Consider the following 17931-nt stretch of genomic DNA (forward strand, 5'->3'; position numbering starts at 1 on the left):
AATTTATTCACTTGTCACTTACGGCATTTCACAGTTCAGGAAGCAGTAGCGGCATCTAAATGTTACTTCCTGTTCTCAATCCAGATGCACGAAACAGACTCCTGTAAACTAATAATTTCACACTTTTGTTCGGTACGTGACACTGGAGTATTCCCGTGTCCACATTTTCCTTCGAGAACCGATTAAAATTCTACCCCCCTCACCTATCCTTATCGGGAAAATGATTGATCACTTCTTCCCACTGACAGCTGTCAAAAGAGGGGCGAGGTTTCTACTGCAGCGCGTGCGACTGTCGGTTGGAAATACACGCCAACGTGTCGAAAGAAGAAGCACAAAAAAAAAAAAAAGTTATCTTTCTAGCAGGTGGGACAAAGTTGTATTTATACACCTAGAGGGATCCTCGCTTTATCCGTACATTATCTTTATACTTGAAAATATTCACAGCCTCCCCCGTCATTTTCCAACGACCGAATGAAACGGAGCACGTCCCCTCACTGATAATGTCCCTCACTCTGCACGCCTTGTCCTTCTTGATTACACTTGATGACCGTGTTGGCGAATGTGAGAAAGGAAACTCAGATTGTCTTTGGTCACGTTAAAATCTACTTGATGGTTGCTCATCGATGTGTTATCTGCATCCTGGCCGATCAACCAGTAAAAGGACATTCGTTTTGCATGGATAATTTCACGAACGTCCGTTCAAAATCTTAGCGAAAAACTATCTGTTGCATTTTGTCGGCGCCCTCTACCGGCATCGACCAATAAATGCATTTTTAAACACAAGGCGCCTTTACATGCATAATAATACTCTTGACAAATATTCTCATGTAACATTAAAAAGCTAATTTAGTATAATAACATAATATAAGAGAGTTCCAGTCACTATATCATGCTTAACTTATATTTATAATATTATTAAAGGATATTTCGTGTGTTCACAAGATCCCCGCCTCTTTTTTTTTTTTTTTTTTTTTTTATCACACAAATAGAAGGTATCCTGTATCTGATGATTTGTTTGTCACATAAACATCACCCAAAGGGAGTGTCTTTGATTACTTAATAAACAACTCAGAAGCTAATTGGTAGTTGTGTTACCAGGTCTTATTAACAAGATGTTACTATTCTAAGGCGTGACGTGCATTTATTTTATGATTTCAACCGTGGACAGAAGACATTCATTCTATATAAAAAATAAAAATCATCTTTTGGCAGTGACCCAAACAGCATTTCTAGTATTTCATTTATTTATTTATTTTTACAATTTATTTATTTATTTATTTTTACAATTTATTTATTTATTTATTTTTATTATTTATTTATTTGTTTTTACTATTTATTTATTTATTTTTGTTCGCTTCTTATATTTTTAATACCACTTTTAAGTTCTATGGTGTAATAAAATTAGACTAAATGCAGCCGAAATCACATTTAGATTTCGTCTGCTTCACCTCTTTTCAAACCACATTTTGGCATCTTGCCAAAGGATATCTTTAAGTATTATTTTAAGCTTTTTATCTTTTTTGCAGTTTGGAAAAAAACAATTTGTTGCATTATTAAATTATACTGTTTTTTAAAGATTTATGTATATTTACGCACATCTGCTCTTTCATTTGCATATGGAATCTAATAATATAGTAGCAGTTACACAACTTATAATGGATACGAATAACTCTACTAATAAGTAATACCACAATGTTTCATGATGGATGAACTTTCGTAATAGAATGATGGATTCTTCATTGTTTTCAAAGAATGGCTGAAAAGATAAGATAACACCCTCTAAATACCCCCCCCCCCACCTTAAGGGTTCTATTAGATCTCTCCGAAACTAGTCTTTTTAATTAGTTGCTTTAATATTACTTGGAGGTTACACCAATAAAAAAAAAAGATAAAAAATATAATGGAGTCTCATAATTGCTGTACATAAAAAAGTAACCTTTTAATTAACTTTGTGAAATAATTTTGATATATTTTGTTATTTTTGACGCATTTTCAAATACTGATCTTTTTTTTTTTTTTGCTTCTTGTAGGATTTCGTCATGGTAAGTATACTTTATGCTTTTTTTTAACATATATTCATATATTAGCGTACAAAATAAAAAGAAAACATTCTTTTATAAATAAATTATGAATTTATATGCATACAATTAGGGGTCGTTTTAAAATGTACTGTTTGGCTGTAATTCCAACCAATACTATCATGCTCTGGTGCTTCTAATATCTCTACCACGTATTCTCGTACTCAAACCAGCAGTCGCACTTCAATAGATCAATCGTTCGGCTGGTTCTTTAGATTCTGTGGTAGTGAAAAACCTGAGACAAATAAATCCCGCCAATACCGTATGATGCCCGACTAAATCGAAAAGTCCTTATAAATATTCTCTCGTATTACGAGGGAATTGAATGCGGACCTTTTCATTCAAAGGTATCGTCGCTAAATGTGTCCTTTTATCCAAATCTATGGATAAAAGGACACATTTAGTAGTGTTCTGACACTGTTGCGTTCTATATTCAGTCTGTTTTATGACTTTGGTTTGTAGATGAGAAGATTGTTATTTTACAGTGGCTAATTTTCATATGTACTTTTCTTTTACGATCTGCTGTATTTCCATCGGCTAATTGTCTGGAAATAAAAAATAAATAAATAGCAAAGCAATAGTCATTCAACTGAAAACTCTGCTATCGTTTCTAATAATCTCTGAAAGGAATAAACAGGATTTCTGGTGCATTTGCTGCGTAAAAAAAATAAAAATAAAATAAAAGAGTTTTATAATGAAGCTTATTTAACATCTTAATTTTATACTTAAAAAGAAATTTAATGTAGAATTCAATGCATGGACGCATTTGCTAGTTACGGCTAGCAAGTAAACACATCTAGTGTTGTTCATTAAAAATGAAAATAAATAAATAAATAAAAACTGCTGTTGCGCACGTGATAGGAATTATCCGACAGTCTTCCTCAGAACCTTGTACAGTAGTATCGACACAACCGAAATCGAAAGTTCCTTCCGATTTCGGTTGTGTCGAAGATGATAGAAGCGATAAATGCATTTTCGTTAAAATAATAAATCAGGCATAATTTTTTTTTTACATACGCCAGCAAAAAATAGTATTCTTGTATTGTTTAAATGTAAAATATGAAATCCTGTTGAACGATGCGATCTTCAGTACTCGCTGCTACATTTGACTTATCTGCCTTCCCTCTTGCATTTTATTATCTACCTCCTGTATTATTTTTCTTGATTTATATTTGTGCATAGTCCCACACTTCACTAAAATTCAAACATGCTAATTGTGCTCTCGATCTTTGGAAGATTCCCGGGTAATTTTCCCCTTCTCGAAATCCCTTCTAGTAGAGATGTTTTTGGAAGAGGACCAGGAGGAGGAGGATAAATGGTCTGTGGAATGTTCCCTATGAGGATCGATTGAGGGTGTGGACTGCAGAAGTTGGTTGATAGGAGAAAACGAGGGGATATGATAGAAATATTTTGGTTGTTTAAAGAGTGTTATAGGATTGATGCAGGGAAGGGGAAACGTTTCAGCACTTAGCTTGGGGGGGGGGGGGCAGATAAAGAGGACATCCCTAGAAGTTGACTAAAAGTGTGGTTCCTTCTTTACGACTGCGACAGACGTTGAGCTGTCTTTCTTTAAGAATACCACTTCTATGTCTTCGGGTGTTGATCGCCCGAATATAAGATAATTTTTTCATCTATATCTAATTACATAAAATAGAATCGCTTCCTACTGTTAAAAGATTGTTGATCCGGCGGTTATTAACAGTGTTCCGCGAGCCAAAGGTTGGAAATAATATATGAGTGAATCCCTAATGTAAATTCTGCTTTGTTTTTGTTTTTAATTTCAATGCTAATTTGATGGGATGAGGATTTATAACAGGTCATACGGTTCTTAATTTTTTTTATTATTATTATTAGGATAGTAAAAAAAAAAAACCGCAGGTTCCTGCGTTAAAATATTCTTTAGCATAAGTTTCAGTTAGCAAATTGGCTCCAAAAAAAAATTAACGCTGTATTTTATCCTTTATTAGAATCTTGCGATATCAGTTTGATAAATAAAAGTACGAAGAAGAAACAAATTATTTAAAGAGACAAACAATTTAAATAAATAAAATAAAACAAATAAATGAAGAAAAAAAACGAACTTTTTTAAAGTTATCTCTTTGCTGCATTTGTTTGAAAATTCGCAACATATACTGAAATACGCAGTTTAAGATAACTAAAAAAAAAAAAAAATTCTGTCCTCCCCGTGTCCCACAGTAAACTATTAACATTGACAATCCCGAAAACTCCTTTTTTTCAGTTGCTTTAAAACTACAGTGAGTGTGGATTATGGAATGAAATCGACGCCACATCAGATACTGAAAATGTCATGCTATTTATTTTATCATTTCTTTGTTCTCTCGTGTCTTAAAAATAATTTAATATTACAAAGACATGAAACCGTACATACCCAAAAGGCTGCAAAAGAATTTCCTGCGTCTGCTAGAAGCATTTCGTTGGTGAACTGCAATTGTTAGCTGGGCTTGAACGTCCCAGTCTTATCAACAAGTGAAAAACCAGGCAGTACAGTGCGATATCAAATTTCGCTCACGTCCAGCATTTTGAACGTTTCTCCAGCCCGATAGGAGGGGTCGTCCTTGTCAGTATATATCATTAAACTAAGGTGATAATTAACCTCTGCGAAAGACATTTATGTTGTTTTTATTACCAGGTTTTTTAGAAAGTGAAGCACGTTTGGCTAACTTTTCTGTATCCAAAGAGTTTTCTGAATTAAGACATTGTATCCTAGTCAGTGTTAATACGCATTTTAATGCTTATAATTATACAAATGACTGACACAAATTAGCACTTCTGTAGAGCAGTTACGATGGGAATTGCGTTATTCGATTGGAAAAGACATGCGTTCGATTCTCGTTGTGACGAGAGGAATTTTTTGGTAGGCTTTTCAATTGAAGGTGAGTTATCCGATCTCATGAGATTTACATTATTTTTTCTCCAGGAAACTAGTGTTTTTTTTTTTCATTTCGCGTTACAGACAGACAGGAAATACGATTAGTGGTAGATAGCGCTTCATGTTTTGTAGATCGAAGTTTAAGTAGTGTAGACGGTTGTGTAGAGTGGAGGTCCTCCCGCGATGAGTTCCCGGTCTCCTTCGAGGTGTTACGTAATAACGTATAACAAACAGGAGCGGCTCAGACGTCGGTTTTTCAGGGGTTAAGCAGAGGCCCCGCACTTTCAAATTTCTAAGAAAATTTGATAATAGAATTTTTGATGTTTCAGAGATGTATTGATATGGGAAATATTTTAGTATATAACTATGTGTATTTAATGTTTGTAAATTATGTTTAATAAAATTATATGATTTTTCAATAAAAAAAATTCTTTTTTTGCAAATATTTTGGGATCCCACTAATAACTTTTTCCCGAGGCTCCGCAAAACCTGCAGCCGGCCCTAATAATAAAGATACCACTTTTATATATATATATATATATATATATATATATATATATATATAATATATAACTGTTATATATATATAACAGTTATATATATATAATATAATATATATATATATATATATATATATAACTGTTCTTCCTTAAGTATATTGTGTATATTTAAAAAACTTTCAAAATGTATTTGCTTCTATTCGACGTATGTTTGTCTTGACGTCATGAGGTACTACTTCTGACCACTGTGGCCTTCTCCACTAAATAAAATTACGTATCCTCCTCCAAATGACGAATGACGTCATGGCAAATGTATTTTGAATAGACCAGAGTAACACTAATTGTATCTTTTTCAATGATATTAATTTTTTGTTTCTGTTTTCATATGTGATGACTTGAATTCTGGCAGGGAGTAAGTATTATTTTTTGTGCATTGTTTACAATTACATTTTTGCAATTTTTGAAAAACATACATTATCGTGCCAATAAAATTTCTCTGTTTTTTTTTTTCTTGCTATGCACAACGACGTCACTCTTGCTTATATTGTCATGCGGAATCTCCTTCCTGTAGTTCGTAAGTATTTTTATATAATAATTAAATATATTAGTAATTTATAGACTGGCTCAAATTTATTTAAATCTCTTCTGAAATCATGAAGATTTTTTTTTTTACCCTTTAATACTCCCCCATCTCAACTCCCGCCTCTTTAATCCCCTCTGTTGCATATCCTCTGCGTTGCCTGTCTCTTTTCGCCTCGTTAACTCCTTAACACATCCACGCTGGCTTGTTACTTCTTAGTTTTTCAATAAATATTGACGGAGCATAAACGTCCGGCAAATTATCAACGTAAAGTGGGCCGGGTTGGGAATGTGTTACGATCATCTTTACTAATCTTGACCTTTTTGACCCCTCCCGTTTCCCAAGGACGTTGGTGAACTTAGCCACGTGTCTCAGGGTATCAAGTTGCACACACACTCCAGGTAGTTTGAACAGCGCCTGCAGACACTCACCCGGAAACGTTAGCGATAAATTTTTCCCCAACCCCCGTCATAAGAATAAATTCTCGCAAACAGGCCTACTTGTAAGTTTCTGCCCGAAGTATATTTAACTTTCTTAAGTTATTTTTTTACGACTTTCTTTCTTTTTTTCCCTTTTTCACTGACACAAAAATTCCTATTTCTGTAAATAGAAATTTCTCAATATTTTTGAATAAACAATACCAGTATATTTGACAAATGAATTTAAAATAAATAATAATAATTTGCTCCTTATATTTCTTAGAGATTAGGCAATGAATTTCAGTATTTGAATTTGAGCCCCTTAAGGAATTTCTTAAAAGTTATATTAGTAATACAACTTCCAAAATTACAACTTAATTTCCTTCTAAGTTACAAGGAAATGAAATTAAATAAACTGATGTTGGCAAGTCTTGATGTCGAGTGCAGAAGAATCAGGTTAAAAACAGAATAAATTGTAACCGAAAACAATGCGATGCTGTTTTTTTTTCCCGTTTTTTTTTTACAATGAAATACCAAGGCAGTTAAGGAATGTATTATATTTATCAATTGCTTCAGTTCAGCGGCCAGTCAGTCTGTTTCGCTGTTGGAATAAATAAACCGAGTTAAATCTTCTTATCTCCGTATGATTCCAGCTAACTACGTTCAATTGAAATGCCGTTATACAGGTTCGCGTCCTAGACTAGATTTGAACCTAGATTTCCAATCAAATGGCATGTTATTACCGATTAAAAACTGAACAGTATCATGGAGGGCAATCAAAGAACTAATTGGAGACAAAGCTGCCCATGCTTTACTTCGGAAAATTCATTCCTAGTGTGTGCATCTTTGTGGTTTCTGGTTCCATAATGGCAGAACGCCAATAGGTGCTATTGTAGTCTCTGGAACGGAAGGAACTTTTTAATTGCCTTTCTTCAGCCAGTTTCCGAGTTAATAAATCTTTATCGCTATCAAGTAGGATTTATCCTTCTGCGGGAAATTCGTTTTTTTTTTTTTTTTCATCCCGCAATTCAGAAAAATCGACTGCGAAATTAAGACTTTCAGACCAATAATATACTAGTTAAGGATCATGGGATGGCGGAGTTGTCTGCTGTATACTCATACTCGATGCCTTCAAAAATCATCGCCTATGAGGCTGTGGAGACCAGCTGACTACCGATTTCCCAAAAGTTTAGTTAAGCCTAAAGGAGTTCCGTTCTCCCGTTGTGAATTAAAAATGCTTAGAGGATTGTTGTGGAGAAAAACCGGCCTGTTTTTTACCTGAACTCACGTACTAAAGGTTTATATTTGATTGTCCCATGTTTAGTATTGCAGGTAAATTAAGGGTTAATAATTCGGGGATATTTTCACACTTCACTTTCGGATACGGCAAAATGGATGACTTTCACCTCTCAGATACTTGTACGGGTTCCCCCAGTCACTAGGGGAAAATATTATTTGATTATGTAATCATTTGTGGGATACTGAAAATGTGATTTAACCTAGGTTTTCTCTCCCCTCTAAAAACGCCCTTTCTAAAGTTTACTGGTTTATAAAAACTACAAAAACATTTGGTCTGTTTCTAGAAAAGTTTAAAAATACATTTGCTCAATACCGTCAGTTTTACAACAGCAGTGGTCTGATAAAAAAAAAAAAAAAAATCATGCGGACCGAATTCGTTACGATAAAAAATCAACACGTTTTGTATAACTTTTTATTCTACAATATTTGTGTATGTTTTCATATTCGAAAATCATCTAGAAAGGTGGTGCGACTATAATTTAGTTGACCATCGGTATTTTAACAACTTTGAATAATCATTCACAAAAATCTTGCTTCTTTTAGTTTTTTTTTTAATTTTTAAAAATTTAAAATTAAACCTTGATATGATCCGGATTAATGATTTCCTCTATAGAACTTAAGTAGACTTATTATTATTATTATTGCTCTAAAATAAATACGAAAAGTGAAGCATCATTATAAATAAATAATAATTTTTAATATACAATATGCATATTAGCCGACCTGATTGGCCGAGTGGTTAACATACGGTATCTACTCTCCTACCAACATGCTGCTGGTTCGAATCTTGCCATGGGCATGGATGTTTGTGTTGTGCTTAGGTATTATACGCCCACACTTCGTAGAGCCAACCTTGTCTTTTTGTCAAGAGTCAATTCATGCTGAAGAGGAGAAAAAAATAAAGGATGCAAGAATTGGCCAAAAGTCACGTGCTTTATACATACATTTTCCAACTGTTGTACAAGCTAAATAGTTACCACTTTAAGAACTAGAATTTTCATAAAAGAAATGCTAATTTTCCGACTTACAATAATAAACACTCATCCCACGAAACGCATTGATTACCCTAATATCGGAATGGATTCTCCTTCTTTTGACATGCGCAGAAGTGTCGAAGGGTCTCGCATCTGTGGGAGTACAGTAGGAGATGACTTTCATCGTCCGGTGTGAGACTACTGCCACGCTTATTGAAGGCCTAAAGTGGCTTGAAAAAAAAAAAATTTAAGGTGTTACGCGTTTTGATTTACATTTAGCCTTTTTCATTTAAGTCTTTCCTTGTTCGTTGATTTTTTTATAATATATAGTGGGAACGTATTTATTAGTACGTCATGCAGATTGTATACTCTTTCTGTATTATATCAATGGTAATTTTACTACGTAATTGATGTTGGTCTACAGACAGCATCAGCTTTTACTAGGATGCCGTCACTCCAAACGCCGCCACTGTGTTACTAAGTATTGGCTTAAAACTCCTTTTTATGATCAGTAAATGAAGCCTTGTGAGTGCTTTTATGATGTGGGTAACATGCTTGGTAGGAAAGCTGTTGTAGGCTCTTTTTTTTTTTTTATTATTATTATGTTTTTGGAGGGGGAAAGAGCGAAAGAAGGGGGAAGACCTTTTCGCAAAGATAAGAGAAATTTTTCCCCCACTACAGGCGGGGATAAGCACATCTTCAAAGAGTTGGCACTTGCTTCACAAGGATTAAGGTGCACTTAAAAACGGTCGTAAAATTTTGCTAACGACCCAAGGAGAGATTTGGACTGTTTGAGATGGGATGTTTGTGTCTCAGAACTTTACGGTTTTAATCCAGCAAGAAAAACCGATAATTAAATTCACATGGGCTCGATAAATCAGTCTTTCCACTTTTGCTACATCACAGCTTACTGCCAGACTCCATTAGATGAGATCTAATAGGGCGGGTCGTATGACATTCAACTTTTACTGCTTGTCGTAAAACATATTAGGTAACTTTATCTTTTCTGGGGTCGTCGGATTAGTGCCGAGGTTACGGCCATCGACATGCCCAGACTGTGATATTTCTACGCAGCCATTGTTCCTGTACCTGTGTATGACATGTTTAGAGGATGTAAGTGGCTTGTATTTGAGCTTCTTACCAACTGCCCCACCCCTGTCGATTCACAAATCGGGCACGCCAAATTAATGTTAAAAAAAAAGACTTTTAAAACGGAGTTTTGTTGCTTTGCCAACACCGTCCCAATTCAGACGGTTGGTAAACTCAACGGCAAATGAATTTGCCGTTGAGTTTACAAATGAATCACAAATGATTCATTTGTGATTCATTCATTCATTTGCCGTTGAGACGCAAACGAATATAACAAGCAGTAATGCTTGTTATAACAGTATAGCTAATCTCATAAAAACATCATATGTAAAAAACGAGTGATCAAGGACTGAGAAGATAGAACGTGGCTGCTTGAGGAGGTTATGCTAAACTATTGCTCATCTTTTAGAGGAGAATTTACTTACTTAACAATTGAAACAATAATGTTAGCCAAGTAGCTGCTCCCAAATCACAGCCAACTTCTTGTTTGTTTAGGACTTTGCTTCCTTTGTTTACATACGTTTTTTTTTATCCGATCACTTATTTTTTAAACTGAAATAATTACTTAAAACAGTCCAGAAATAACTGCTTGAAATCAGTTGAATGGTTCTATCTACAGTTTCTGAGACATTCTTTTTTATTCGTGATGGTTACATCTCTGCGTCCCATTTTGGTCCAGCTGTGCTCAAATTGTCAAGAGACTTGAAACAGCTACGTTCCAAATTTGGTCGAAAATGGTTGAACGAAGTGATATAGATGGCGAAAGAATGAATCAACCCCCGCACTCCACCTCCTCCTTTTATTTCACCCCGATTAAGCTGAATTTCTCAGGAGATCTTTAGTAACATAGGAAACAACTATATTTCAATTCGGTCGAAATCAGGTGACGATACAACGTGTAGAAGTGTTTGCAAATGACGTCACCCCCGCACCCTTACAATCCCGTTTATTTTTTGTTCAGTCTGTGATGTTCCTGGATTCATAAACAACGTAAGAAATAACATATTCCAAATATGTTTTTTTAAAAAAAAAAAAAAAAAAAAAACCTTACGAGTCACTGCTGTCATTTTTGATGACTGACTTCAACGCTTCCTTATCACATAAGTTTCTTAATTTTGAAAGTCTATACGTTTCCGTAATTTGTTGACCCAGCTGCCTGTTTTACGAGTTTGAACATTTAATTGCAACTTTGAGCACGATGTCTTGTGACGTCATTATTCTGCGATTGATGTATTATGTGCTTCTGTATTATAAAACCAAATTGTTATCGATGATAAGACCAGAGCGCTGTCTAAATGCACGACGAAATTTCGTCATTGTGATTCAATATTCTGCGGTGTCTAAATACATCTAAAAATGTCCTCTCAGTTCAGTTTTGGCTTCAATAGAACCAGTTTTAATTGGTAAACTTTGACAAAAACGTTTATTTTGTTTTGTTATTGCAATAATGGATGACACCCTATACAAGAATGCGATTAAGCATTTTCTTAATTTTTTCTTAATAGAATTTTCCAGAGGTGCATTTTACCTTTACTTGTATATTAAGTAATCAACTCCAGATTATACTTTTTCGTATGAATTGAAATATTTTTTTTTTAAAATCAAATATTAATTTTCACGATAAACCATCTGTTACATCACGAAAACACCGATGATCCCAATACAACATCGAACTGCAGTGAAACCTAATACTTAAAATATCAATATTATTGTCTTAGCGTCGACTATACTGGCATGTCTTTTTTTTTTATCGTTACTGATAATATGGATTCACTATTGAGAAACTTATAAATCATTAACTGTGGAGAGCTAAATAATAGTAGTAAATAATAATTATAATTGACAAAATTATAAAAAACAAACAAACATTTCCCTGATATCTTTGGCCTTCTTCACCTACTAAACATTACACTTAGGAACATTAAACTGCTCTGCAATCTCTATTTATCTTCCCACCTTTCCAGCCTATTGAAGACAAATATCTTGTACGACTTTTGCCGATCTGGTTGGCGAAGTAGACAGTGTGTCCACTTTCTAACCGACAGCCTCTGGGCTCGAATCCCGTCGCGAACATCGATTATTGTGAATATAGGTCATTTCATTCACTGTGCACCCACCGTCCCACTTTTTGGAGGCCTGAAGTGGCTTGTTTGTTTGTTTGTTCTTTAGAGCCGAGTTTTCGAATTATGTAAAAAATAAATTTAAAAAATTTATAAAAATAAACAAATAAACCTTAGCCTATCCACATATAATTAACGTACTCTAAGTTCCCAAGCTTTCATGATTGGGAGTCACATTTAAAAAAGTGGAATTAAAAACCGGAGTAGGGAAAAAATCTTAGTTGCCTCTGCCAAAGATCGACTAACTGCAAATGACCGAAGAAGGCCTGCTTCTACTATTCTGCTTCCCTTGAAACTTAATGATACAAAAATTCTGAAATTGGATTGAAATTGAGCGCATCGGGATTTATAAAAGTCACCACATTTTGCTGAGCCTCCGTAGCTCAGTCGGTATAGACTGAGCCGGAAAGACCCGAATTCGATTCCCGTCCATGACGTGAGGAACTTTTATCTGGTTCTCTTTTAACGAAAGGTGAGTTAGTCGATCTTATACGGAGGTAGGGGTTTCATCCGGAAACTCGGGTGAACCCCCCTCCCCCATAGAACAAGCAAACCAGGCCGTGAACACACAGATTACAGTCATGAAGGTCCCAAGCCCGGATAAAAATGGGGGGGGGGGGAAGGATTCAGATGGTGGTAGTTCTCCGTAAAAGGGGCTCACGGCCATTGTATCATTATACTAAATAAATAAAAGCACATTTTGCTTTAAAAGACAATTTTTTTTTATTGTTTGCTGATACTTCTAATATTAATTTTTAAAAAGGGTAATAAGGAAAGAAATTAAAACCAACAGACCTAAAAGCCTGCTCCCCACCATATATAGAGTCTTCACAAAAATTATAAATAATAGAATAAAATCAAAATTTCAGGGAATCAATCCTGTGAACAAACTGGATTTAGGAAGAATTACAATACTTTGGACCATATTCACACATTAAGACAGCTCATTGAAAAATCAATTGAATACAATAAACCCTTATGTCTGGCCTATAACAGACTACGAAAAAGCATTTGATTCAATTTAAACATCTGCAACATTAGACGCCCTTGAAACCCAGGGAACTGAGAAACCATATATTGAAACACTAAAACATATTTACAAAAATGCAGCTTCTGTAATTAAATTATATAAAAACAGTGAAAAGTTCCCAATACAAAAAGCATCCGGAAGGCGACACCATATCTCCCAAATTATTTACAGCTGCACTAGAGGAAGTCTTTAGAAGTCTTGATTGGGAAACAAAAGGAATAAACATAAATGGAGAAAGGCTGCATCATCTGAAATTTGCAGATGATATTGTCCTAATAGCAGATAATCTTGAAGATCTGGAAGAAAGGCTAAATGAAGCCTCCAAAGTAATTGGATTAAAAATAAATAGAGAAAAAACAAAAATAATCATGAATAAATACATAAACCATAGAACTGTCAAAGTTGAAAACCATGAAATAGAACAAGTTACTTCATATGTATATGTAGTAACCTTAATTGTTATCGTTTGAGGATTGCCATTGAAAAAAGAGATTGAACGAAGAATTCACCTTGGATGGATGGATGGCTTATGGGAAAATGAGAGACATATTCAGAAGGGACATCCCTATGAGTCTAAAAAGGAAAGCTTTCGACGGGTGCATATTTCCTGTCCTAACGTATGTAGGAGAAACATGGACTTGAACAGAAGCCCTAAACAAAAGCTGAGAACAACACAACATCGTATGGAGAGAAGTATGCTAAAAATAACATTAAGAGATAGGAAGACAAATACCCGGATAAGATCTCAAACAGGTGTCATGGATATTGTAAAATACATTAAACAGGCTAAGTGGAGATGGGCTGGCCATGTTGCCAGATGCAGTAACGGGAGAAACAAACTAGAAAAATAACAGAGTGGACACCAATGGATGGAGAAAGACAAAGAGGAAGACCCAGAAGGCGGAGGGATGAACTGGAACAAATTGCAGGAGTGAGATGGATGGGAGAGAAGCAGAAAACCGAGTGATCTGGAAAATCATGGGGAAGGCCTTCGTCCAGCAGTGGACAGAACCAAAAGGTTGAAGAAGAAGAAGATACTTACAGCATCATCCAGAAATATTCACCATCGTTTTAAAATCGTATACGAAATTGTGGCCCAGCAAGACATAGTCTTGCTGGGCCACAATTGAGTGAAGTTTTATATGACACTGTTTTTTTTTTTTTTTTTAAGTACTTGCGAATATCGCCCACGTGGCTCGGATTTTTTTTTTTTTTTTTTTTTTTTTAATTAGATACATCTCCTTTCGTGTTCTCCTTTAAGCATGTGATTTTCAATCTTATGAGGTATTCATTTGTTTGCGACTTATTCGTATTTTAATTACTTGTATTTTAATGTCCTGCTTATTGATTTCATTCATGTGACAACAGGGCAAACATGACATGAGGGAGAAATACCAGTGGGAGACTTAGTAATAGAGGATAGGAGAAAGTGTAACATTAGTTAAAAGGACTTCCATATACTTACACACTAATTTTTAGATTTCTCTCTAATATTTGCAAAATATATTTTTCAATTGATTGTGAACGTCATGCATACGCGATTTACTGATATTATTTTATTTCCCTGAGAAATAATACTGTAACTTATATTTTATTGTTATTTTAAGAATAAATATCGTAAATAGTTGAGGATATTTTCTAAAATTTAAAAAAATAAATAATATACCTTTTTCTCTACCCTATATCAGTAATATTATAAGCACGTTATGTGACATCAAAGCTGTTTATTTTACTTATCTTTTACTGGAATTTTCTTCTTTACAAATATGTTGAACTATATTAAATATAAATACAGTGCTAACTGTTTCTGGATTGGATTCAGTCAGAAATCGCTTTCAATCTTGAAAATTTAAGGGGGGGAAAAAGTGTTCTACTGCGTATCAAATTATTAGCAAAATAAATAAATAATACACTACTGTCGTGTAGTGTATAAATCTATTTTTTTAATACTTATTAAATAGCTTTTCATTTTGAATTGATTCACGTCATTATTTATGGTTTCTTTCAGACTGCGTTGCACTGGGCAGCGAAACGTGGTGACGAGAGGATTATTAAGCTCATAGCAGGGACACATAAGGCAAACCCCAACGTCAGATCGGTAAGTGTGTGTGTGTTGTTCTTAAGAACTCTTACGACGCATTAATAATCACAAATTCGCCATTTATATGCAGTAGGGGTGGCCGAGATCTTTCATTAGTCAAAGCACTGAATCGGTGATGCATTAAATACAGTAATTCCTATATCCGAAAGATGACTTGGAGAAAATTGATGAGGCAAACAGAACCGAGATAAGAAAATCGCTGGCGTCGAAATGAGCATCTGATAAGTAAGGAAAAAGGAAGTTGACCATCCTAAAGGAACAAAATGGATCAGATAACATTGACCGTGAGAAGGGACTAAGCAGGTATCCTCTTACAATGGTGTATGTTCTAACAATCTCTCCCCTCAGTAGCTGTTAATTAGTGTTGTTATTTCGTTGCTGACTGACCCCCCCATCAATCACTGAACCGTAATGTAATGGAGACATCAATGACGCGTTTCTGTTGGCAGCTTCCAAATGGATGAAAAACTGTCTAAAGGCTGCTTGGATAATGCTGCATGGCGAAAAACTAGTTTATATGTTTATTTTTTATCTATTTTTTATTTATTTATTATTATTATTTTTTGCAATGTTTTATTGTACGTATTTTGCCAGAAATTGACTCGATTGTTAATTATTCAGTAATGCACGAAATATTTTCCCTCTTGCTAATCACGTGATAATTTTTAATTCTTGTCGATTTCTTTGAACATAAAACTGACCAATCGCAAACAAACAATTTTAATAATTATTTGTTTGCGCGGTAAAATTGATTTCGTCTTTCTTCTCATTTTGTTACTTGTTTTAAAAAATATATAATTTTGTTTATTTGATATTAATGAAATCATTGTACGTTTTAATGTAAATACTTATTTTCTCTTTCATTGACATCGTCTGGATTGCCTTTTGCTGTTCACTGATAATTATTGTTAATGGAATGAAATAAAGCATGTAAGCCAACTCTTTTCTTCTATCCTTTTAATAAGTAATATAATGACACCAAATTAGAATTTTATTTCTTATGTTGAAAAGAACATTTTAATTATGAATATTATGTCTTCTCGCTTTCTATCGATGTTTTTTTGTTTAGTTTAATTAATTTATTTTTTTCCTTTTCCAATTTCTCCATTCATCTTTCACCTGTATTGTGGACATGTCTGTAGGGGGTAAGTAATGCTAATTTTATTCGCATACGAATTCAATTATTAATTTTTTTTTTAATACCTTAAACTACTAGAAGCAGTTGAATGCAACATAAATTGTTAAATTTTCTGCTACAAGAGACATTTTATAATTTTAGTGTTACGGTCAGTCAACCAAAAGAAAAAAAAATAAAGAGGTTATTAGCTTAAGGTTAATTTTTTTAAAAAATCTATATGAACTTTTTGGATAGCTCTTAATGAAATTTATACGTAAGAATAGCGTGATCTTTCCATGACGGGTTAGTAGACTTTTTGGAGGGAGTATAAAATGCAGTAAAGCGTAGATAAAAACCTTTGCATTAATATTCTGTATAGCAGTCGATAGAAATTATGGTCCTGAAAGATCTGAGTTCGATTCTGTCGTAGTATGAGAGGAAAACGCTAATATGGCTTTTGCTAAAAGTGAGCTGGCGGCCTGCATCACAAGCAAGCCAGCCAATTTATTTTATGTATTATTATATATTTATTTAATTTATTTATGTTTTAACTTCCTAAAAAACGATCTCTTCTGCTCCAGTGTATTAGTTTTCATCGTTTGAGTTGGGTGGTATCGGCAAACAGCTTTGCTATTGCACGCGCGCGGTTAGAATTATTATTCGGTACTTCCGTGGATTCCAGGACTCATCGCTCTATTCTATTTTCTTAAATGCATTATCGTGTAATAAATAATGTGTGTGTTTTAAAATTTGTTTGCTCTTGGTAGAGGGACAAGCGGAATTGCTAGAATTAATGATGTTTTGAACTCAGAGATATAATGAAAGTTTATGGCTAGCCTTATTTCACATGCGTACATGTCAGTTGTCTGTGACCCCTGGTGGTGGGGGGCGGGAAATCTGAGTTTCCAGAAGAAAATTACGACCGAAGCATCGTTTTTGTCTGGTAAATGTCTCTTTTTCTAAGCAGTAAGGAAATCATTTAACCATGAAGGCAATCTCTGACTTGTAGGCCAAAGGTGACTCGTATGGTGTCAGGACTGACTTTGTGTACGATGATTTGAAATATAAGAAACGAAAATTTTGGAATTATGTCTCTCTTCCTGTATAATAAAATAGGTTTGTTTTTGTTTAAGAGGGGTGTGAAGCGTATACTTCCATAGCAGTAGGCTCTGATTGCGTATACCCAGTTGGATGACTAGTCAGCGTAGGTTTCCATTGTTAGCAATATAACATCATCGGTGAATGTATCGGCGATATTGTAATATGCTCCAAAGCGCAGATCTTTGATTGTTTTGGGGAATCCTGATGTAACACATCGACCTCTAGAAAGTCCATCTTATGTCATTAAATATTTTTTTTTTTTTTTAATTTACCATACGTAGCAAATCTAAATACTGTATTATCTTACATTTGCCACATATATCATTCCAGTTCTCATGTAAATGTCGACAATAGAAAATTCAATGTGGGAGGGTGTGAAACTGCAGATTTTTATCCTCCCGTAAAATAAAACAGAAGAATCTGTTAAAAAGATACGCGACTAACAGATTGCCGAAGCAAGCTCCTAAGGCCTCATCGCCTTGCTTAGACTATGACATAAACATCTTGTATGTCTTTCGACGTGCATTTGCCCCTTTCACTTATTGTAGAAACAAATTTAATACAATAAAATTGAAAATGTCTGTTAGGGATAATTGTGATAGAAGATTTCTCAGATTGAACCTTACTGTCGAT

At 34.4% G+C, this 17931-nt stretch overlaps 1 protein-coding gene across 1 annotated transcript in view; it reads left to right on the forward strand.

Annotated features, from left to right (window-relative positions):
• LOC150103452 (uncharacterized) overlaps window positions 1-2092 on the forward strand; it is a 97923-nt gene extending 95831 nt beyond the window's left edge. Inside the window, exon 7 of the mRNA XM_090397874.1 lies at window positions 2031-2092. Within this exon, the coding sequence (XP_090254000.1) occupies window positions 2031-2069 (39 nt within the window). The 3' untranslated portion in view covers window positions 2070-2092. The remainder of the gene's footprint in view (window positions 1-2030) is intronic.
• The last annotated feature ends 15839 nt before the right edge of the window (window positions 2093-17931 follow it).

The sequence above is a fragment of the Typopeltis vanoorti genome, chromosome 9, assembly GCF_054136105.1.
Source record: "Typopeltis vanoorti isolate ZY-2024b chromosome 9, IOZ_Tvanoo_1.0, whole genome shotgun sequence".
Classification (NCBI taxonomy): Eukaryota; Metazoa; Arthropoda; class Arachnida; order Uropygi; family Thelyphonidae; genus Typopeltis; species Typopeltis vanoorti.